This window comes from Camelina sativa, chromosome 16, assembly GCF_000633955.1.
Source record: "Camelina sativa cultivar DH55 chromosome 16, Cs, whole genome shotgun sequence".
Classification (NCBI taxonomy): domain Eukaryota; kingdom Viridiplantae; phylum Streptophyta; class Magnoliopsida; order Brassicales; family Brassicaceae; genus Camelina; species Camelina sativa.
Window position 1 is genome coordinate 21,517,412 of NC_025700.1, and position 24,473 is coordinate 21,541,884.

At 34.5% G+C, this 24,473-nt stretch overlaps 3 protein-coding genes across 3 annotated transcripts; 1 reads left to right on the plus strand and 2 right to left on the minus strand.

Moving 5' to 3' along the window:
• LOC104751673 (small ribosomal subunit protein S13, mitochondrial) lies at nt 1,427-2,882 on the minus strand. Its single transcript, XM_010473670.2, has 3 exons — nt 2,750-2,882; nt 1,966-2,190; nt 1,427-1,853 (listed from the first exon to the last, which is right to left on the minus strand). Exons 1-3 carry the CDS (start codon nt 2,816-2,818, stop codon nt 1,683-1,685), a joined length of 465 nt encoding a protein of 154 aa, XP_010471972.1. The 5' UTR covers nt 2,819-2,882; the 3' UTR covers nt 1,427-1,682.
• LOC104753896 (glutathione S-transferase T3-like) lies at nt 7,869-8,744 on the plus strand. Its single transcript, XM_010476080.1, has one exon. The coding sequence runs from the start codon at nt 7,869-7,871 to the stop codon at nt 8,742-8,744; it is 876 nt and encodes a 291-aa protein (XP_010474382.1).
• Nucleotides 12,874-16,588, minus strand: LOC104751674 (nitrate reductase [NADH] 1). The gene is made up of 4 exons (XM_010473671.2): nt 15,418-16,588; nt 15,187-15,327; nt 14,860-15,092; nt 12,874-14,384 (listed from the first exon to the last, which is right to left on the minus strand). The coding sequence occupies exons 1-4, from the start codon at nt 16,478-16,480 to the stop codon at nt 13,059-13,061; spliced, it is 2,763 nt and encodes a 920-aa protein (XP_010471973.1). The 5' UTR covers nt 16,481-16,588; the 3' UTR covers nt 12,874-13,058.

The window sequence follows — 24,473 nt, forward strand, 5'->3', positions numbered from 1 at the left end:
AGGCTCTTTATTGTTTTTTTTTTTTTACTAAACATATCTTGCACAATATCTAGCTTATTTTAACTTGAAAAGAATAATGTTACGAATGTTTGATTTTATAACGAACTTTCTTTCACTCTTTTGACGACAGCCATTTTGGTTTCTACTATTCTTAAAATGATCTCTTCAAATATATATCATCTTAACGAAATAATACATATGGATGAAATAATTTCATTAGGAAGATAATCTTGAGTGGATATATAGATAAGATTGATATTTAGTTGAAGAGATTGTATTTGAGTTTGAGGCAAATTCTTGAATGGCGGTGGTTTGGTGGGGTATCTTCCATGTTCTTCCCATAGGCAAAATGCTTTGATATTTCACTTCTATTTTATTTTTCCACGAAAACAAAAATGGCTCGTGATCATGGGAATATATACTTTCCAAATTTTACGATAGACATAGTTAATAAATATACAAAATAACAAAGTAGTAGGCTAATAATTCTTTTTATATATATATATATTATTTTGTTTCTGTTTCTCTCTTTTTGTTCCATTCCGTGGTAGTTATCCAAGTTTGGCTTTTTCTGTTTCCTAACCACTTTACACCTTTTATTTTCTCTAATATATATACAAAGAAAATCATAATTCAAAACAATATCTTTAACTCTTGCCACATATTTCATCTATATCTGTCGACTATATATAGTTCATGGATTTTTTCTAAGAAAGATATCTTGTTCTCTTCCTTTTTTCCTTTTTATATGAAAGGTCTCGTAAGGGCATATATCTTGTCAAATAGTAGAAAGTGTGGAGTATAATACCACTATCACGAGTGCAAGTGCAATTACGATTTTACGAATTAGACAAAAACATAAAATTAGAAGGGAATCAAAAAAAGAAGATGAATCACATGGTTGTGGGCCAATATCAAATGGGTCCATAAAATTACAAAGCCCCACCCAAGTTATTGTTCAGAAAGTAAAGAACATGTAGAGAGATTTACGTGGAGGATCATGTAGACAAACAAATGAGTGGAGAGGAGATACGACTATTAGTAAATAAATGTGATCGGGTCTGGTAGGCATCGATTAGTCTATTTCCCAAATTGATCTCTCTGATATATCAGTTTCAAGTCACTTGGTCTCACTTCTTGTGATTCTAATTTGATTTTCGTTTTTTTGTTCCCCATGATTCGTCGTGTCCCAGCCCGTATCATATCTTTGTATCAATAAATAAAATTTAATATGAATGATAAGATCGTGTGTCTATTTTGTTGCCGTGAATATTATCTGTTGACAGCTTTCTTGAATGTGAATGTTGAATGTTGACTGATGAATGCATTGAGTTAGGAGAGTATGCGTAGATTTTTTGCTTACACGATTTATAAATGGGCTACAAAACAATGGGCTTTTAAAATTGGGCCACTAATGAACTTAGGGTTTGCCCAAATCATTTATAGTTATAACCCAATATGCAAACGAAAGAGAGAGTACAGTACAGAGTATTGGAGAACAACGTTGAAGCTTAATCTTACTCTGCAATGGCAACAAAGGACAATAAAACTGGCAATGTTTGCTTATTTAATCAGTTTTAATTTTATCCCAAAAGTAAGACAAAGTCGAGTCTGTAGACAATGCGACATGGAGTACAGCTTACGGGTCCGAGAGAACGGATTGAAAGACAGGTTTGTGGTTTCTACTTGCGAGGAGCTTTCTTCTTTCCTGCAATCGCAACGGCTTTACCCTTTTTCGTGCGAGCGTTAGTTTTGGTTCTTTGTCCTCTGCAAGGCATTCCATGTCTATGTCTACTACCTCTGTAACAATCTACTTCGACCAGTCTCTGTATTTCCGATCCAACACGCCTCCTCTTTAAAAAAATAAACAATCACAGAAACAAACAAACAAGGTTTTCAGAAATGGAAAGATAGAGAAGTACAATAAGAAAGTTAAATGTAATTGTATAAAACGATTTTTCTTACCAATTCATCACCATGCTGGTGCTGGCCAACTTCTTCACGGAGGTCAATGAGTTCTTTACCAGTTAAGTCTCTGGCAAGTTTGTTAGTGATTCCAAGCCCACAGAGAACCTGATGCGACTTACGACGGCCAATTCCGTAAACTTCTTGAAGACCGGTTTTGAGTGGCTTATTGTTTGGAACCTCTGCGTTCCCCACACGAATTCCTTGGACGCGTACTCCATGAAACTACATAAATGGGTGAACTTGATGTACATTATAATCCAAACAGAGAATCAAATAAGGTAATGAGCTTTGATAAACTTTGCTTCACAAAGGATGTGAAGAGAATTAGCAAAGTAAATCTAACTATTCTTCTACCTGAGCCAAAAACAAGCCAACATCGATGATGCTTCCTCAAAAATACTCATTCCTAGAACTCATAATCTCATAGCGCTACTAGCAGAGAATACTCCAAAACAAAGCAAACACTATACGAGAATCCATTGACAACAATACCTTGGAAAATTCATAATTAAGACATTGAGCTCTATACTAGACCTTTTCGAATTTAAAAATTTGTTCTTTCTTCTATAGTAGCACTCACCTATTTGAAAAAATGAGGAAGAAGCCAAAATCTCGAACACCAAAATAGACGATTTTGAAACGAACCCAGATATAACCACATCCAAAAAGATTGATTTGGATCAAAATCATCAAACACTAAAAAGATATGAGATCGATTCGATCTATTGAAACCCTAATCCTAAAACCAAATGCGGCGCTGAAATGTTAGATACGAACTCACAGTAACATTCCGAAGCAGAGACTGGCTGATGTCGAACAAGGTCGCCGCAGATCTTCGTAAACCCAACATCGTCGTCGAAGCTCAGTTTCCAGAGATATGACGGTGAAAGGTGGTGAAGAAAAAGGGTTTAAAGATTCAGTTTTTCCAACCGCCCGCGTTTTCTAATCAAAACGCAAACGCAAAACGCATTCGCGGTCATTTTCTCCCCCTGACTTATTGGGCTTTGAAAACCATAACTTTTATTGGGCTTTAAATTTATTCACAGAGAGGCCTCAGGTCCAATAGAGGACAACCTTTAAAGCTGTTAAACTTCAAACTCTTTTTGGGCTCATCTTTTGATTTACGTTTGGTTTTAGTTGTTAAATTCGTGAAAATTAGTAACGACTTTAAATCTAATCATAAGAAATGTAGAACCACCAAGACTCAATAATTTTACGTCTGTAATTTTCGGAAACGTTAAATACTTCAGCAAATAAAGCACGACAGCAAACGGAGTTTTATATTAACTTCTCTTTGCTTTATAGGAGAGACATAAGTTTTTTAACGTGCGGGTTTACACTACATTAGTGGTTTTGGCTACCATCAAAATATTTTGTCTTTTTTATGAATTAATTACATGTAAGTAAGGTTTGATTCGATCGTGAACAACTCGAACTTTGAAGATTATGTCAATGAATATAAATGTCTGGAGATAATAGACAGCGATTTCTAGATTTTGAAAATAATCTGTCAAGTTAGGTATATAGATAAAGATATCAGAACGAGTGGTTGTGAAAAGCTCTATATTTTTCAAAATCACTGTATATATAAATGACACCAAATTTTATTTAAGTTAATTGTATCCGTTACATAATTTGATTAAGGGTAGAATTTGGCATTTTGCGAATATAACATATTTATATGCATGCAACAATCATATGTCAAGTTCAAATGTGTGGTCATTTTCAGGAAGGAAACTTCAAAAAGTTGGCAAAAGGGTACGACAATGACTCGGACGTGTTAAGCACGCGACATATCTTTTAATCTGTGGTCTATGTTAATTACATTCCCTTTCTATACTATTTTTAAAGAAGATAATTTCAATTTCACATCAAATAGAAAAATAGTAATATGAATATAATTTTTACTTAAAATGGTGAAACTTTACAACAACAAAAATATTGATAGATACTTCTCAAATTTGTGATCGGAACCAACTCTTAGCCTCCTAGGTCAGACGTATTAGATGTTACCTCTCACATTAAGACAAAGTTATAACTTGAACAATACTTTGGGTTAACCCTATATATTATTAGTTACTAGGAGGGTCGTGCCAAAGTTTATTTACAGCGATGTCAACAAAAAGAAATTAGTAGATATCTTCTTATATTAGTGGAAACTGGCAAAACAGTGACATATATTTATTTCAAAATTAGAATAGCATGCATGAACAGTACCTCTAATCAACTATTGGAAAAAATAGTGTCAAAATATTTAATTATACGAGTTCAAATTAGTGTGATTAAACTAGTTGCCCACAATAAAAAAAATTAGAGTCAAAGATATATTATATATATATATATATTGATATAGGCCATGTTCGTTTTCATCATTAAATGATCTATTTAAATGATACATCTATATGATTTATTTCAATGGCAAATGACCCAATAAACAAGATAAAAAAATAGTTTATTGGGATGGTTAATCAATAATTTTCCTGTTATTTTTTGATGAACCATCTTCAACCATCTTTATCCATCTTCATCCAAATGGTCCAACTAAAATCATCTAAATAAGTTTCAAACTTTTGGCTAAAATCTTTAAAACTCATTCAAATGATTTATGTGAATTATTCTAGATGATGCTCTTTTTTTAACAAAAACGAACAACAACACCTGAATGATTCATTCGTATGGTCATCGAAATGAATAAACTAACAAGGCCATAATCTAATCCTATATAGTAGATTTCCGTACATTTATAAACTATTTTTACTAGGATTTGTTTTCCACCTAGTAGGATTTTTTAAAATTATGCTGATCATTTGATTCTCCAACTAGGAAAAATAAATAACTCCAACGACTGTGGCAATGGAGATAAAATAATATATATTCCAGCGTAGTTGGAGCCATTCCCAATGCTTTTGGAAGCCCACATATCTTTGAATAATCCAAAATTCAAACTTTGCCTGGTTGGTTGAGAGCTACTTAAACTGACCATAATAAACTAATTATTCTGATTAACAAGCAATAGTGGAGTCATTGTTTTAATAATAAGACGCCTTAATGACCCTGGTCATCTTTGCGTCTGACTCTTAATAGCCATAAGGGACGTCTTTGCTGAACTTAATCATCATGTTTGATTCGTAATTATTAAAGTAATGGTAGATCAAATGTAGATAATTTCATAAAACGACAAAACTATGACTCAAAATCATTGAGCTTAACCGGACCAACTGTACCGGTGGTTCCATAAATTGTTATTTTTATCAAAAATGTTCCTGAACAAGGGTAAAAGCCTTAAGATTTTTAATTTATTATATATAATTATATTATATATATATATAATTAAAGCCTTAAGATTCATTTATATACCATTGAATACATAATAACTAGAAATAATTTAATAATTATGCCTTTTTTTTTAGCCGTGCAATAATTATGCCTTTTATTGAATTTGTTTGGACATGATGGGTTGTCTAGCTTGCGCAACAAACCATTAGTATGGGGCTTGTCAAATATTATTATGTGTACTAAGTTTTGGTTGTTTTAGTTATCAATTTATCTAACTCTAAATGTTGGAGTTTTAGAAGAAAACCAATATAATTATTGCGCATGCATCTATAATGTGGATTATTGACATTATAGAGCTCGTGTGCATCAAGTCTTGTGAAAGATTCTTTTTCGAAAAGAAGAAAAAAAGTCTTGTAGAAGGAGTTGGTCTCAATGAGACGTAGTAGATGTTAGAAAATAGAAATGGACACTTTGTATGAAGTTAGAAATCTTCGCGACCCATCTAAAAAAGATCATGGACTTGGAATCTCGAACCAAACAACTGATTTGTGGATGACATAACGCTCGATATCGACAGGACAAATTACTACTAATTTCTACAAACACGATATTTTTTGTTGTGGCCAAGAGGAATATGATGACGAAGAGGGTGACGTACGATAGCTACATAGAACTGTGGTGATGAAAAAGACTATGAATTACACCAAATTTTCCTTAAATTATTTGGATTTTTCTTCATAATAGGATGAGGAAAAAAGACTACGCAACAAAATGAAGTAACTACAAAAGGACTACATCGACATGGATATTTCTGCTATAAATAATAATATATATGTACTTAACATCTTAAAAATCAATCCATACAAAGATCCAACGTAAATCGAAAAGACATAAAAGAACATTTTATTTAAGCGTCTATCAGGTTTTGATCTAGGTGCCATTAGCATATTTAATACGAGAGTGTCAACTTTTAATATCGAATGTCTAAGAGAACAGTTAGTTGCAGGAAGAACAACTCTTCACATTTCGGACGTCATCTTAACAAATGTCGATATAGCTAGCTAGGGACCGAGGTAATTAGAGCATGTGCATCGCACCATCCTTCGTCCGTCCCACTTAATTAAAACGATTGATTTAAATCGAAATCATAGATTATACAAAGAAATGTTCCTAAAAACGGGACAATTTTTATGCGTCCCTCAGGACACGTGTCATCCTTTAATAGAATGTTGTTTTATTTGTAGGGTGAAAGGAAAAAAAACTCTACGGATCAATTCATTTTATCTTTCGCACTCTCTCTCTGTATCGCGACGGCGATTAAACAAAAACTTTGGATCGCCTCCATCAAAGTGAAGATTTTGCAACGCGAAGACCTCACTTAGTGTATCATCTTCCAAAATATCCAATTGTAAGAGGTATGTGTTGTAAATTGAAGAACGATTTTGATGTATTCTCGATTTAGGGTTTTATGATTTTTTTTTTTATTTAGGGTAAAGGGAAATTGTTTGGGGGATTCGATAGAATAGGGAAATTTTTGTGGGATTCGATAGATTAGGGCAATTATTTGTGGGATTCGATAGATTTGAGAAATTTTTTGTGGGATTCGATTTAGGGTTTATGTTCCTTTCGCGATTTAGGGTTTCAGGAATTTGTTTGGTTAGTTTACTATGTGTTTTTAGATATATGATCTCTCTGATTTTTGTTTCAATTTAGGGTATTGGATTATTTTTTTGGTATCGATGGTTGAGTGTGTCAATTTTTTGTTATAATTAGGTTTTTGGTTTATGTTTATGGGTTTAGCTAGTTGACTGTCCGAGTTTATGGCTTTGTCTGTTAAGATTGTTGTCAGTTTGTATTGATTATGTGGATTCTTTTATGCTAAACCGAGTATAACCTTGCAATTGTTTGTTTTTCATGAGTTTCCTCAGCGTCACCTGGAGAAAGCCACACATAACGGGAAGCAGTAGCAACAATCATCGAGTAAGAGGTAAATAATCGATTCCTTTAGCTACAGACATGTCCATATATTGTTGTTTGGTGGACTCGGTTTTGTAATTGCTGTGGTTGTCTTTGTAGTGGTCGTTGTTGTTGTCTCTGTAGTGGTTTTTTTAGTGGTTTTTGTAGTGGTGTTTGTAGTGGTGTTTGTTGTGGTCTTTGTTGTGGTATCATAAATTGATTTGATAAACAAGTTAATATGATTGGTAAACAGCTTGCTATTATAAAGGATAGTGTAGTTGATGATTGAAGTCTGATAAAAGGGAGCGAATATTAGTGGTGAACAGCTTGCTAGTATAATGCTTTGGTTTTTTATAAGTTGTCATAAATTGTGATTAGACTTAGGTAGTTGGTGGATAGGTCATTATGATTGTTAAGTTATTACTTGAGAACGATTTCACCTTTTAAACACCAACCAGCCTTCAATTTTTCTCCATCATCTTCTATGTCTCTTCTGTCTCCATCATCTTCTATCTCTTTTCTTTGAGAACGACTTATGTTCCTCATCTTAAACTTCTATTTCTCTATGGTACACTCTTTTCCTCATCTTCTTAAACTCTTTTCCTCTTTGGTACACTCTTTTCCTCTTTCGTACACTCTTTTTCTCATCATCTTAAACTCGTCTTCCTATGACTTCTTACAATACATTCTGTCAGTCGTCTTCTAGTTATTTAGAGCTTCTCAACAGTCAAGGAGAAGCTCTTAACCAAGACGGTGCTTATGAAATACCTACTTGGAGCTCTCAACAATCCCATGATGAACCTCTTTCTCAAGAGACACCTGTCAAGAAGGATAGGAAGAAATGGAATCCGGCTGACGATGAAATACTAATAAGTGCGTGGCTGAACACTTCAAAGGACCCGATCATTGCAAATCAACAAAAGGGAGTAAGCTTTTGGCAAAGGGTTCAAAAATACTACGCAGAGTCTCCTCATGCGATAGCCAATGGTGAACAGGGTGTGAACATCAACTGTAAGCAGAGGTGGTTCAAGATCAATGAGTCCACAAACAAGTTCTGCGGGGCTTATGCAGCTGCAGAGAGATCCAACAGTAGTGGACACTCTGAGAACGATGTGCTGAAGGTGGCTCACGACATCTACTTCTCTGACTATAAGACGAAGTTTACAATGGAGCATTGCTGGTGTTTGTTAAGGTTTGAGCAGAAATTCCTTAACCAAAACGCGATTAACACCCCCTCACCTTCAGTCAGAACAAAGAGGAAACCAGTTGGTGCAGCTGATCAATCCGAGGCAACCCACACTGAACAAGACTCTGAGATAAGGCCTCAAGGTATCAAGGCTGCGAAGGCTGACAGGAAGAACTCTCAGGGAAAGGCTCTTGCTGAGTACACGAGCATGTGGGAAGTCAAGAGGGTGGATATGGCTGAAAAGGAGAAGCTACAGAAGCTTGGCATACTAGACACACTTCTTGCCAAACCGGAGCCACTTAGTGCAGCTGATCAACTTATAAAGGATAAGATAGTGGCACAGTATTTTGCAAATTGATGTATTGACTTAAGAAGCAACTTTGTATTTCCTAATTTAGTAGAATAAGTTTGAATTTCTGTTTCAGTGTTAAATTTTGTGTTCTCTTTGTTATCTATAAATTTATGTGTTCTCTTTGTTATCTATAAATTATGTGTTCTCTTTGTTAACCTTCGAGCTACGACTGTTCTTGAATAATGTTATTTCCAGGTTTAGTATCCGATGGGCCATGACTACAGCTACTCTCAGCCTGATTCCTCAGAGGAGTATGTTTTATATTCGCAGGACACTGAGCAGAGGGAAATAGAGGCTGAGAGTAACTTACTCGATACTCAGGCGACTCAATACCCTCCCCAACCTGAGGTTGAGTTCGGATTCCCCAAGGTATGCTACTGTGGTGGTCAGCCTATTATATCCTCAAGCGAGAACAGAAGGTAAGTGGTTTAACATTGCCATATTATTAAGTGATTTCCAATGTTTTAACCTGGGGTTGTATTGATTTGCGATGTTTTATATGTTAATGGAGGTTCTACACATGTTGGAATGTTGATGATGGAGAGATGCATATTCACAAGTGGTGGGATGCAGCAGTCATGGAGGAGATGAGAGAACTGAGCAGACAATGTGAACTGCTGACGGAGAAGGTAGATAGCATTGCATTCGCCAGTGACTACGACTCACACATCCGTAATGAAACCGAGCAGAAAATAGCCCAGTTAGAGAAAATAGTGTTTGATCTAGGGAAGAGCAGAAATAAGTTTAGTAATTGTTTTGAAATGATGGTTTTCTCAACAGTTATTGTTGTTGCTTTACTGGTAATTGTGGTGATGTCTAAATACAACTGGTTCTGAACTTGTATCCCTATGAACTTGTACGCTTGTATGCCTATCATTACCCGTGACAATTTTCTGAACTTATAAGCTTGTATGTCAGGTTTTTTTGTATAGTCATTCATCAATACTCACAAGCAAAATAGTCATTTGTTTAGATATGTCACATGCTAGTAAATTAAACAATCACGGGTATCACATATCTTCTCATCTCATTTACTCTATATATACTTCCTTTCTTGATGATGCAAAACCATATCTTCTCATCTTATTTACTCTTTTTCTATACTCTTTTTCTATACTCAAACTAAGATCTTTTCACTTTTTTCTTGAAAAAATGTCATCTTCATCAAACCATTACCACTACCAAAGAGATGGTGTCGATGATTTTGATGGTTATTTTGATGCTTATTTTGATAATTTTCTAGAAAATTCTACTATCATTCAAGAACCAGTCGAGCCAAAGAAACGGATTTTTATTGAGAGAAACTGGGAAGAAGGCCACAATAATCTTTGGAATGATTATTTCAGTGATACTCCAACATACCCAGACTATTTATTTCGTCGCCGGTTTCGCATGCAGAGGCCATTGTTCATGCGTATTGTGCAACATCTCTCTACTGAAGTCGAGTATTTCCATCAATCCCAGGATGTAACCGGACGGGCTAGTCTATCACCTATACAAAAATGTACTGCAGCAATTCGTCAATTGGCATATGGTACTGCGTCCGACGCAGTTGACGAGTATGTACGAATTGGTGCTTCAACAGCTCGAAAATGTTTGCACGAGTTTACCGCTGCAATAATCAACTTGTTTGGCGATGAATATCTAAGACGTCCCAGACCAGACGACCTAGAAAGACTACTTTATGAAAATGAAAAACGTGGATTTCCCGGGATGGTTGGGAGCATTGACTGTATGCATTGGGGGTGGAAGAATTGTCCAACAGCTTGGAAAGGGATGTATTCACGATCAACCGGAAAACCTACAATCGTGTTGGAGGCGGTAGCTTCCTATGACCTCTGGATATGGCATGCTTTTTTTGGAGCTCCAGGTACTATGAATGATCTTAATATTCTGGATCGATCAAATGTTTTTGATGACGTTCTTAACGGTAAAGCTCCGGAGGTCAACTTCTTTGTCAATGGAAGGGAGTACAATTTGGGGTACTATCTCACGGATGGTATTTATCCAAAATGGGCCACTTTAATACAATCTATCCGGCTTCCACAAGGTATGAAAAATTCTCTATTCTCTAAAAAACAAGAAGCTGTGCGGAAAGATGTTGAGCGTGCCTTTGGAGTCCTGCAAGCTAGATTCGCCATTGTTAAAAATCCATCTCCTTTATGGGATAAATACAAAATAGCAAATGTTATGAGAGCATGCATAATACTCCATAATATGATTGTCGAGGATGAACGAGAGACATACAGTTTCCGAAACATTGTTTCTGAATTTCAACACGGAGAAGATGTGGATCAAACATATACCGTCGGTGCCGCCAGTTTGGGTTCAAATATGAGCAGTACGATTACTCGTCGAACAAATATGCGGGATAAACAAGTCCATGACCAGTTAAAAAAAGATTTGATTGAGCATATTTGGACTAACTTTGGACATCTTACAAATAATGAAGATTAATTAAAAAAATTCTATGCAGAGAAAAAAAAGTTTGTTATTTTTGATGTTTGTATGGTTTATGTTTTTTACTTTTAATATTTTATTGTATGTTTTGTTTTTTTTTCAAGTTTTTGTAACTTTGTAATTTTCTTATGTTTTTAATGTCAATGTTATATATTTTTAATTATAATTAAAAGTTTAATATGTTTTTACTTATTAATTTAAATAACTAATTTTTTAAATTTAAAATATTATTATTTTTTCCAGGGGACCAACTCTGGGGGACATTAATGCTCATACCAAACTTAAGAAACTCTAAAAATAAAATTATTATATTTGATGAACCAAAATTTGTCCCTCACTAATGCCTATGCTCTTAAGTAGAGACAAAGGTAGGACATATATAATTTACAGCTAACATAAGTTAGATTATATCACGAATAAAGACAAAGCACAAGAGGGATATTTATTTATATAATAATATGTAGAGAGATTGGATATTGTATTGACCCTTGTGAACACGAAACAACGTTCTTTAGGAAAACAAAAGAGAAAAATCAGTCAGCGTCTCGCCGTATCCGCAGTGGTCGGGACGTCCTTTGTTACGAGTCGCGGCCATACGTTTTCTTTTGCCTACCACCTTCTTTGTTTTTTTTATCCATTTTAGTTTATTTTACTTTATTTAGGAAGTTTCCTTTTTCTATTATTAACTTCTTTCATGGTCTAAAATGTAACTACGTGCCATATGCATGTCCTGATGTCCATATGGCTTTGAAAAATTATCTATAGAAGTTAGAGAGGCAAGTTCATTATTTATGCGAGAGATCGATGCGTTTAGAATATAGTGTATGTTACAAGAAAAATATAATAAGAGAACCATACTGTCTTTTATATTCTCCATGTCTCCAAAACCTTGTCGAGGCAATTCGGGACCGTGTCCACTTCTTATGGATACTGATATTCGTTTTTTAGATGATGTAATTTAACGCGGGTAGGGTAGTTACAAACAAATTGGTTGCATATAAAGATTAGCTACAAAACATATAATTAAGCTTTCAGTTATCAGCATTTTGTAAATAAATCACAAAACTCGTGATTCTTTATAGTTGTTTGTTAATGGATAAGAAGAGGTCATTCTTTATCTTTATTCAATATTTCGTATTACTATTATGTCGAGTTTTTTTTTTCTTTTTGTTAAAGAGGTTGAGTTTTTTACTTGAGTTAAATTTTATAAAAATTTTAAGAAATTATTATTAGTACTTGTCAAGATGCGTATGAACCACGGATAAAATGCCTATGAATCCTGTGGGGCCAAATCGAAACTCCATTTTGGATCTTTTTCCTTTCTGTATCGAACACAACTGACAACACTATCGCGTTATGCAATCTCCCTTTGACGGTAATAATATGTGTATTTATAAATTGTATTAAAACATGTTTTCGTATGTTTGTCTTTTTCTTTTTTGGTAGTCGTCACTGACGCTGAAAGCAACACGGCCACAAGTGGTAACTAACTGCAAACTAGTTGTCTTTAAACGACAAAACGTTTTACCAGGCGTGATTAAATGAATAGCACTTGATGTGAACTTAACAAACTTATTAGACGACGACTAGATCATTGTGGAAGCATTAATAACTCAAGTTAACGATAATGATATCTAACATTGACCAAAACAAAACGAAAAATCAAGACGAAAAAAGTTTGAACTCACATGCTCTCATCATTTATCATCATCATCATCATTATCAATAACAACATATACTATAAACACAATTTATACAATATACATTTCGAATACAAACTCTTACCCAAATAAGCGGTATTTACATAAGCGATACTTGTCATTGACTTTCGAATTTCCGATACATATAAAATGAGTAGATCTAGAAGATCAAGAGATCCTCCTTAATGCTGTAACCCATCTTCTCTAGATTTGGCTGCAACGCGAACTGAATCATAGGCGGTGGTCCACACGCGAGTGCGAGCGATTCACCTTCTAAACCTTCGGGGATATGTTCTCTAAGCACTGCTTCGGTTATAAACCCAGTACTGTAGTTCCAACCTTCCTTTGCAATTTCGACCACGTACCAAATCTTTAGTCTCTCTTTATGCTTACTGGCCCATCCTTCTAGCTCTTCCCTCACAAGTATGTCATCCTCGGTTCGGTTTGCGTAAACCACATACATCTCGGTTTCGTCCTCTGGATCACTCAGTATCGACTGAATGATTTGGTAGATTGGAGTTATACCTGTTCCTCCTGCAAGCATTGCTAGTTTCTTGGCAAACTTGGGTTTGCCGCTGACCATGAAGTTGCCTTTGCCTTTGTACTCAATGTGTCCTAATGGACCTTTGATGTCTATCATTGACCCGATTGGTAACGAGTCTAAGTGTTGTGACATGACTCCTCCATTGGGGAACCTTGGATGGACGTCTTTGTAGTAAACTTTGACGACTAGGTCGATATGACCAACGGCATCGATGGCGCTGGTCGGAGTATAGGCTCTGAGACAGAGTTTGTCGTTTATGTTGGCGCATACGAAAACGTGCTTCCCCACGGGTAGACCAAGCTGGTGATCTTCGGAAGGTAATGCGAATCGGAACTTACGAACATCGTGAGAGATCGAAGTCTTCTCGATGAGCTTTACAGGGATTTTCTCACGTGGGTTGACCAAAGCTATGTTCTTTGTAGGAGCCACCTCTTTGATAGGAGCTAACAAAGAAGCTAAGTTTGAGCCACCGTGGACAGAGACGTTAGGGGAAGAGTCGTAGCCAGTGGTGATGAGTTCACCGATACGGTAATCTTCTAAAAGCTTCTTGGCTTTGTCGGAGTGAATGGCTTCGAACTCTTCGGTGCAATCAGTACCTGCGTTAATGAGGATAGAATCTGTGCCTCCTGGATGATCTTTCAAGAAACGTGTGCAGTCATAGATGTGACCGTGGACGATGATCCATGCAGATTCAGCAGTGTTGTGTTTTCGAACTTCGGACATTGAGTACATCTTCGAGGCAGTGTTCATGAAAGGAGACGAAACAGATTTCTTCAATGTTTGGTTTGATTCAGAGGAGATCTCAAGCTGACGCTCCTTTGCCATCCACCCACCGGATTGGTTTCCGGGTCGGGTCGGGTGTTCGAAAACTATCCCTATCTCTCCTCTGTGAGGCTTGCACACGTTGGGTTTAATCCTGAACCAGCAGTTGTTCATCATCCCCTGTTTAACACAAGTCAACGTCGTTATTGCTTTAGTCAAACATCATAAAACAGTGTCTTATTATAATCGTAAAATCTAAAATAGTTATTAATACTGGAGACCCTAGACTTTTGACTTTTCTAAGTTTAATATATTTACGATTTTAATCAAATATAATTGCCCGCATGAAGGGAGATTATAATACTTAACCACTAAAATGAACTGTACATCAGAGACAATTAAAGAACTGGTCTTGGTTTCCATGTTGATTAGTAGTGGCTCTATTAAAAAATTATGAAAAGTGAAGATGGTATTGGTAGGTAACACGTTCAAAAATCTAAAAAATCATCGGTAGCTCCAACTTTGTAGGACGAATAGAAATATAAAATCGAATAATTTACACAAAAAGTAGGATTAAAGTATTTAAATCAGACTACTAAAGAACAAAATAGACTAATTAATTCTATAAATAAAAATTAAGAGAGGAGAGGGTTACCATGAGGTTCCAGATGAGTTTGTCAGGCTGGGTGTTGAAAGACTCGTCCCAAGCTCGAACCGCAACATCTTTGGCGCTGAGCAGATCAAGAACCTCAACGTCAAGTGACCAGAAACACCAGCACCAGAATTTGCCGTACTTGTTCGGTTTCTCTTGGTGGTCAAGCTCACACACACTCCACGTGTCTCCTCCGTCTAGAGTCACTTCAACTCTCGTTACCTTCTTACCTCCACCTGTGTTACCAATACCATTTTTACTATTAGGACTTTAATTACATATTAATCAATCATTTTTAATTACATCGAAGCTTAAAAAATATTTAGTTACCAGAGTAAGCGTATCCTTTCAACGTGTAAGGCCTCTGAGTGGTAAATGCATTAATCGGCAATATCTCTTCATGACCAGGTGTTGTAATCACCGAGTTTATATTAAGCTCGTTGATTATATATTCAGGCTTATACCACCAAGCTGTAACAAAAAAAGAAGTAGAAAATTAATAACTGTAAAAATAAAAAAGTACTAACAAAGAAGACGAGAGGGTAAAAAAAAAAGAGTTACCTTCAGCATTAGCCAGCTCAGCATCAACGAGAGAAGGAAGGACACGATTGTCTTTGTAATGATAGTAACTATCAGATTCTTGAGGGGTAACGATGATACGTTTTAACCATTTAACCATCCGACCACCGATAAAACCGGGTACGATAACCCGAACCGGAAACCCATGATCCGGTGTCAAAAGCTCACCGTTTTGCATATAAGCCAATATAATATCTCTAGCAGGATCCATCGCCATCTCTTTCTTGATACTCGTCCCGTACTTGGATCCGCCGCCGCCGGGGAGATCCTCCGCTCCTTCGAAGCAGACGTTCAACGCGCCACCTCTCCGGCTGTAGATCCCGCAACGACGGAGGATGTCGCTTAACGGAACACCTTTCCAGAGAGAAGTGGATACTCCGGCGGATCCCCAGTTGAACCCGATCGTTTGTTTCACCATGTTCTGTTCCTTGCGGCGGTTACCGGCGCAGACGAGCGTCACCGGGAACTCGCGGCTGGGGAACTCGGAGATGAGCTCTTCCATGGTGAACTTGAAGGGACGTTTGACGAGTCCAGTGATCTCGATGGACCAGTCGGACCAGTTCGCTTTGGGAACAGCGCCGTGGTTACGGACGTAATGGAGTGGGACGGGAGTGATGAAACCATGGTGCATAAGACGAGGGAGAGGCGCTTCGGCGTTGAAAGGATGTTTTCCGGTGAGACGGAGCATGGATGAGTTACGCTGGATCCAACAGTCAGCCGTTGATTCGTCTCTAGGATCCAAAACCGACGGTTCTAAATCGCTGTTGGATTTTTTAACGAGCTCCTTGTAGTAAGGGACGTTACGGTTGTGGCTCTCGTCTTCGTCGTCGCTTGAGGAGTCGTCGTAACGGTCTACGACGACTTGGGTTTCTTTGACGAGTTTTTCGGTGAGGATGACGTCGAGAGAGTGGTTTTGGTTATGACGGTGACGGTCGAAGGAGCGAGGAGGAGAAGGAACGAGAGGAGGTTTGAAAGCAGCGTGAACGACGCCGTTCATGGCGGTGTTGATCCGGGGATAATGGCGGTTATCGACGGAGGTCGCCATGGTAGTAGTATAGCTATTGAATCGGTGAGAAGAGAGAGAGAATCTATTTTTTCTTTTCTTTTTTCTCCTTTGGTTTTGTGTTGTGATTAATATTTTGGTTTCTGAGTAAATGAGGGGTTATAGGGTTGTATTTATAGGACGTGACAGAGATTAGTAAATACTTATGTATATTAAAAATTTGAAAAAAGAAGAGAGGAAGGAGGAATTGACAAATGTGAGTTTCTGTGGTCGCTGAGTCCGAGGGACCTACCTACGTAGATCCCAAGCTTTGGCCTTTAAGGCGGGAGATTTTTTTATTTCGTAGTCGTATTGTAATTGTATGATGTTTTTTTTTTTATTCTTAAACTAAATGTAAAACAAAATGCGGATCTTTAGGATTCGATCCGTGGGCAGTATCATGGGAGGGTACTATGAATCTATGATACAACATCCTCATTCAATCAGTTTTCACTTGTATATGCAATAAGAATGATACACATATTCGGTGACCAAAAAAAAAAATGATACACATAATCAAAATATAACTTTGATTGATGATTGTTTGATGGTTAAAGTGAATGAACAAAGCTAGAGTACGTGTATAGTTTCGATTATAGTAACTTCAGTTTTCTATCAAATTATGTCACTAGGACACCGTGCGTGAATAATCCCATTTTACTTCTTTACGTGTCGAATGTTTGATTTTTGATAAAAGGATTTTCAAGAAAGACATTCGTTATAAGTGGCGAATGTTTAGTAGTCTTACTGATCTTGATGATCATTTTAGCTAGTTATCTTACTATAGGTTATTAATTAATAATTATACTACTAACTCAACACAATTTAGTAATTTACCGTGAAAATCAACTACTTATTTGAGTTAACAAATTAAATTCGATAACTTTTAGTTTTGTTAAGTTCCACAATTATAGTGTCCGAATTGTTTGTGGCCAAAATAACAAGAACATATATATATATATATATATATATTCCGTAGTAAATATTTTCTTTCGTATACTATAGTGACGACAAAGAAGTATTTAGAAAAAAACCCATATATACTGTGTCATGGCCCGGTTCTCTACAGTTCATATGCATGATTTAGACATGGCTTTTATACATGATTATTTCTTTAGAGCCGATACTGAAATTGGAAAAGTCAAAAAAACCCTGATTTGGAGTTATGTATGAAACTTCCAAGAAGTAGTTATATGTGATAAATTAATAAAAATATTGCACTAGAAAAAAAAAAAAAGAAGAAACACATGCATGCCTTTACCTTGAAGCTACAAAATTTAATAAATAGAATACGAACAACAATCGAGTAACCACGGGCAAGATAAACCTTTTCCCTTACAAATGAAAAGCTGAGATAAACCTTCCCCTTGAAGCCACAAACATAGACTGTTGTATATATAACAATGCTAAGTTCTAGCTACTTGTTGCTAGAGAATGTTCTAGCTAACTTACGATATAAAGGTCTTTCAATTTTGAAATTTGTCATATTTTGCCTAATTGCCTGCCATGCATTGGAACATTCGGTTACAATGTTTTTTTTTTGTATCAATGTGTTACAACAACAAAACGGTTTACTTATTGGAGTATGCATAAAGTTGAATGTAGCTAGCAAGAACAACATTACCTAGTTATACTCCATATATATATGATATGACGAAGAACTTTTCGTTTATATTAAATGGTGCGATTACAATAAAGACATTTGGGTTGAAATTTTGTTTGTTAATGAATGCAAAATATCATAGATATGAAAATAAAATAAATCATAGATGTATGACTCAAGATTAAATTGCATCACGTGTATGTCTACATATTACAGAGAAAGGCGTAGTAATCAGCAAATTCACAGGTAGATTTTGTTTATATTGACTTCAATTTCTAAAAATCAACGTCAAATTAGACGTCAGTGTGATAATAAGAAAATAGGGTATGAGAATCCGGTGGGTAGCTAGCTAAAACATATACTAAGTACCAGATATGATAATGAACAATTTGTTGACTTGTTTAATATAGGAAAAATGTAATAATTAAGTCGAGAAAGTAAATATCTCGAAGATTTTTATGGATTACATGACGATTAAGAAGATAAAGCGCAATTAAGTAATTTGGAGTATATATTAAACAGAGATTATGGTATAAAAAAGGAGGTTAGAGAGAAGACTTTGTAGGGTAAGTGGCGCATGGAAACACCAACGGCCAAGCAAATACGCGAACGGGGCAACCAAACAAAGCGACGGGTCGGATTATTATTTTTGTCATTTGTTTGGATTTTCAATCTTTTTTTTTTTTGTTTTTGGTTTTTTTGGTTTTTTGATAAATTTGAATTTCAGTTATTAGATTATTAATTGTAAATGATACATCTGTAAGAACGCATATGGACCCCCGTATTATCATCTTTACATGCGGTGTATTAAAACTAAATTCAAGAGTCAATCTTGGTTAAAGCTTCTAAACTAGTAATAATCAACTTTGCCCTGCTTAGATACATGGAGAAGTTAAGTTTTATTAATTAAAAATGTCATGGGGAAAATGCTATATATTAAAAACTTGAAAATACTGTAACCTCATTTAGGTTAGAATTTTTAATTTCTTTATTGCATTTAGTTTTTTTTTTCTTTTTCTTTTTGTAAACGATCTATTATTTCTTTGTGGTTTTGAAACCTCTCATACCATCGTTAAACAATAATAAACATCTTACCAAAAAGTTAGGTTGTAATTCCATAACATTTTTAAAAAATAGTTTTCAGATAGTTTATCTTGCCTTGAACAAATATCTATATTGTTCATGATAAATAAGTACGTACGTGAACGTTTAACTTGATGATAAAAAGTCAGTTTAATTAATTGTCAGCAGTAATATCAAATTCAATTTAGTAGACTTGAGACAATTTTCATCTACATCTATCAGAGTTTATATACGGGGTAGTAGATTTTTAATTAATTTAGGATCAGTAACTCTCTCATTAGTTAATTAGTCTCTTTATTGTTTATGTGGGTTTCAGTGAAAAAGAGAAAGGCTGATTAAATTTCTAAATATTTTTAAAATTTTAGTTAAAAAATTATTCCAAAAAAAATTACATATAAAATCACTAACTTTATATTGTCTCTCGTAAACATGTATGTGTGCCATTTAGACGTAAACATGTGATTTTATAAGCATATGTGTCATTTAACCGCAACCGTATGTCTATTATAAACATGTGTGTTATCTAAACACAAATGTGTGTGTTTTTATAAACAGGTGTATCATCTAAACACAAACGTTAAATTTTAATATTATTTGAAAACGAAACAATAAATATCATTTTTGTAATCCATTTGATCATTATTCCGGTTAAATATATGTATCAACAACAATTAATCTATGTGTGATATATTCAGATTATGCAAAGTATCATGATAATTTCCTTATTTAATTTTCCTGCACCATAACGCAACTAAATTGACAACATACAGTACAAGTCTAATTATTCCTTTCTGACAACGGCAATATACTTAAGACCAACATATTACGACGGCAATATGTAGCTTAAGACCAACATATAAGCTTGACCTCATTTAGTTAGAGTAATGAGTAATGACAGACCACCAAAACTATGATATGGAGAGTTGGCACACGTAATCTCTAAATGGTTTTTTTTTTAAATCTAAATTGGATATTTTACGAGTAAAGAATTTACTTTCCACGATCATGAAACGGTGAACCATTGAATCTCCCATATGTTTTCATTCGGGAATCTGTATTTGTATATGTTTTACTATTTTAAAATTATAGTATATAAACTACTGACAAAAGTAAGAAAATTGTACCGTGTATATTTTGAATAAGAAATGGAGGCAACTGGGGGAACTTGATGCGGTTACGGAAACAACGACGACCCTTTCGTGACCCTTTGAGCCACTTTCACTACATTTACATTTATTCAATTTTGTTTTCAATATCAATATTGTACATGTACTATTATACTATAAATATAATAACCATGTCGTACTATATAAAAATGTAGTATTGAAGACCCAATATATATATATATATATATATGAAAAAACCGCGTCGTACAGAAATTAAGTATGTGTATATATTATCTTCAAATGAACACATAACTGATTTTTTTTTCTTCTTCTTGTGGTATCGAATACGGTATTTTCATCAATCATTAATAGCCACAATATATCCAAATGGGTGTTTTATTTGACTTAGCGTCAATTCAAACACAATTATCCTGGCGAAGAATCATAATTATAATCCCTCTTGTTGCTTCTCATGTTGTTTTTTTTTTTTTTTTTTAATTTCGCTTTTAAGCAGCACTTTTGTTTTTATATAAACATATTTAAACAGCACTTTTCATTATATAACGAAATAATGAACCACTTGACACCACACACATGCGGCTATATATATTTTTTGACCATATGATATTTGCCATATTGCCTATTGGTATAATTGGAAACTTTTACTGTTTATAGTCAAATATAAAGTTGTAATTAAAAAAATAAGATATGGCACAATTTGGAAGTTGGACACATGCAGTTGAATTATACCTGGAACTATTTTTCAACTGAAACTAAATTAAATAACATAATACTGTACAAATACAATAATTTTATTCTTACAGTACAGTAATTGTATCATATGAAAAAAAAAAGACAAAACTAGTAAGTTTAGTTTAAATAATATAAGTATAAGAAAAAAAAACAATAGTTATGGTTAAGAACCCATCTTATAGTGGAAGATCCAAGATTGGTGAAGTTCAGTCTAGACACACATTTTAAAAAGAAATAACCACATACTTTTATATATTAGTATTTTTTCAATCGTCTTTTTCAATTAAAATAAAATAAAATCAATGGTTGTGGCGACTAAATCAATGTGGATAATGTGATTATAGTAAATATGTAGCTGGTATACTCACCACATACAATCAAATATGTTGGATGATATAATAAAATCATAGACAAAATGAAAATGTCAAGACATTAATTTACATAAGCCAGTTTTTTAAAAGAAAATCATAGAATAACTTTTTAAAGTAGACAGTCGAATGAAATGCAAATAAAAACGTTAAGAGAATATACATAAACTGTTTTTCTTTTCTTTTTCATATAACAATGTCGCCCACTGAACGGTCAAGTACACCGCCCTGACTGCTTAACTACACAAATGGTAATACAACTGCGTTCTGGTATTTTCAGAAAAGTAAACACAAAGGAACATTTAGAAATAAAAAAAAGTATTGTCAAAAAACAATAAATTCTGCATGAAAATCAGAGAAGATCCGAGAAAAGCTTGGATATATAAAACATTCATTCACATTTTCGTAATAGCAAGGGGTCATATAAACGCATATAGCCTCCCCTAGATGTTCCCTTTCGTGTCTGTTCACTGATTTTATACTATTATATTTGCAATACATCTTTTGCTTAAGTTATTGTGAATCCTGAAGACAGTGAAGTGAAGTGGAAAGATGCCCACACAGACACTAATTATGATTTTTATTATTTAATTAATCAACTAAAGCACTAGTATTAGTTTCTTTAGTGTTTTTACTTTGATGGAAACATAATTGGAGTTAACCCTTGCTGGTTTGAAAGCAGATTATATACATAAAGTTGTCCGTGGTCCAAGGATTATACAATTAGTTTTGGAGTTCATTGTTGTTGTTAGTCAATTTATTTTTATATTTCCTTCTCTATAATGGATAATTGTGAGATTTTTGTCAGCAATTTTTTTTTTTGAGCATTTTGTCAGCAATTTTAATATCATTTCAAAGCTCTTTATTTGCATAGTACATATGTATAGTCATTAGTAAACTATAGAAGCATCAAAAATTTAGTCATTAGTAGTTAATTTTTGTTTCATGAGATCATCCCCAATGGGGGTTTTAAGAGGGGTTATAGTTGAAAAGAAGCAAAAAAATAAATCAGATAAATCAAAAAAATATATGAGAGTCTCTTATTTAGTAGACTCGTTTATGGATTAAGAGACCACATGTGCCACTTATTAGTTGGCTAAACAGAAAAATAGAAATATGAATTTTTTTTTACGGATCCAATATTTCTTTCTTTTGTTGGATATTGATCTCAAACGAACAATGGTTGGTTCCTGTTTCTGAATCCACAGACCACAGTTTCAGAGTTCGTGAAACTTTTGACTTGGTTACCCATCTTCTTGACTCAATGATTCGGGTTCTCCGGTAACCGAGTTTGCACTAAAGGTATCACCTTTCTCTATATTTTGTCGACTAATTTTCCCAATCTGTAGTTTCCTATGAATTAGATTCTCGAATTCGGTTAGGGTTACACGAATTTTGGGATTTTAATTATTACAAAGGGGCTTCTTGAATTGGTTTAGGACAACTGGACAAGTGATTGTGTTTTTTTTTTCTCTTTTGGCAAAGAGTAGAGTTTTGCTTTTGTCTTAGATTATAAAATTGAGAAGAATATCCATTATGATTCTGTTCATCAAATCTCTCTGCTTTGGAACGAAGTTGTGGTTATTTAGATGAGATGAGCTAGAAAAACCAAGCTTAGGCTTCTTCTTCTGCTTCTGCCAAAGTCAATTAGCAAATTCACACACGGTTTTGTCCTGAGGTTTATGATATTCTCGTATTGGTATTGGTTGTTCAATGCCATTTGTGATTCAGGACACTATTACTTATTTGGTATTAGCTTCACTATGTTTGATGGTATGAATGTATATATGTAAGTGAGTTAGCTTGAGAGGTTTAGAGAGTTGTTGGTGTTGGATATGTACTTCGTTTAGTTCGTTTGTTTGATCGCTTATGTATATGTAACATATACGCTGACCAAAACTTTATACACTTGTGGTATTTTCTGAAATCTCATGGTACATACACTGCTTTTATTTTACAGTTTGATCTTGTAAGATAGAATAATGTATTACCATTGAGCCTGAACTCGTCGTATCATGGTGCGACTGGAGGAGTAAGGAGGCTTGTTTCACGAAACAAATGGATTGTGCTTTGTTCAACAACACAAGTGGAAACCTCTAAGGAAGAAGATCCAAAGACATGGGAAGAATGCAAAGAAGCTTTGTCTTGTTTTGATTTCAGTGTAGAGGAAAAAGACAAGATACTTGGAAAAGCGTTTGGTCTTGTCCACTCGTCGTACTGGACAGAAGAACGAGTGAAAGAGAATCAAAAGGTGGAAACTTTGAATTCAATGAAGCCATCTTTAGGGAAAATTTGCGTCTAGAAATTTTGCGTCTTTAGGAATTTATTTTTTTGAAATTTTGAGTGTTTCCTAGATCATCACTTTCCAAAGTCCCAAAAGCATGTTGCAAGATGATTTTGTTAAGAATATTTGGGCAAAATTTGGAGAATACAATTAATCATTTTTCCTTTTTTATGAATTGTACTTTTAGTTTATTATGTTTTAATGTTTTCTATGTTTAAAATTTTAGGAAATGCAATAATTTTATAAACATATATCTCAAATGCAATAATTTCATATTCTAGTTTAAAATTTTTATTTTCAAAAAAAAAAAAATTCAAATTAAGAGACTCAAAATTAAAACCCACCATTGAAGGGAAAGATTTTAATTAATATTCCCAAAGTTCTTATTCTACTAAAAGTACATAATATAGTAATTAAAAATTTTAAGAGCTCCAAAAATATAACCCCATTAAGGGTTTGACAACAAACAAATTGAGGATCTAAATCATAAACCCACAACAGGCCCATTAGACCCATTAGGTCCATGTTAGTGACTACTTAGTGGGTTATTGATTATTTTATAATAATACAATGGGTTGTAAATGGGGAAGTCAGCATTATGATGGTTGACTGTGGAGTAGTTAAGAGTTAACAATGAAAAGGCCCCATGAGATGTTGACACGTGTAATTCTGATTAAGTAAGAGATCCTCTCTTGCTTGTTTTGCTTACCTTCTCCTAATTAACAGGAAAAAAACAAGATATGAGTTTTAAGAAGCCAACTCAAAACCAAAACAAAACAAAAAGAAAAATCACAAAGAA

What these genes read in the sequence shown, in the direction of transcription:
- LOC104751673 (XM_010473670.2), bottom strand. Translation starts at nt 2,818, where the DNA reads ATGTTGGGTTTACGAAGATCTGCGGCGACCTTGTTCGACATCAGCCAG. An exon ending in CTCTGCTTCGGAATGTTACT is followed by an intron (nt 2,191 to 2,749) that starts GTGAGTTCGTAT and finishes CCATTTATGTAG; the next exon opens with TTTCATGGAGTACGCGTCCA. An exon ending in ACCAGCATGGTGATGAATTG is followed by an intron (nt 1,854 to 1,965) that starts GTAAGAAAAATC and finishes ATTTTTTTAAAG; the next exon opens with AGGAGGCGTGTTGGATCGGA.
- LOC104753896 (XM_010476080.1), top strand. Translation starts at nt 7,869, where the DNA reads ATGACTTCTTACAATACATTCTGTCAGTCGTCTTCTAGTTATTTAGAG.
- LOC104751674 (XM_010473671.2), bottom strand. Translation starts at nt 16,480, where the DNA reads ATGGCGACCTCCGTCGATAACCGCCATTATCCCCGGATCAACACCGCC. An exon ending in TGAGCTGGCTAATGCTGAAG is followed by an intron (nt 15,328 to 15,417) that starts GTAACTCTTTTT and finishes TTTTTGTTACAG; the next exon opens with CTTGGTGGTATAAGCCTGAA. An exon ending in GAAAGGATACGCTTACTCTG is followed by an intron (nt 15,093 to 15,186) that starts GTAACTAAATAT and finishes TTGGTAACACAG; the next exon opens with GTGGAGGTAAGAAGGTAACG.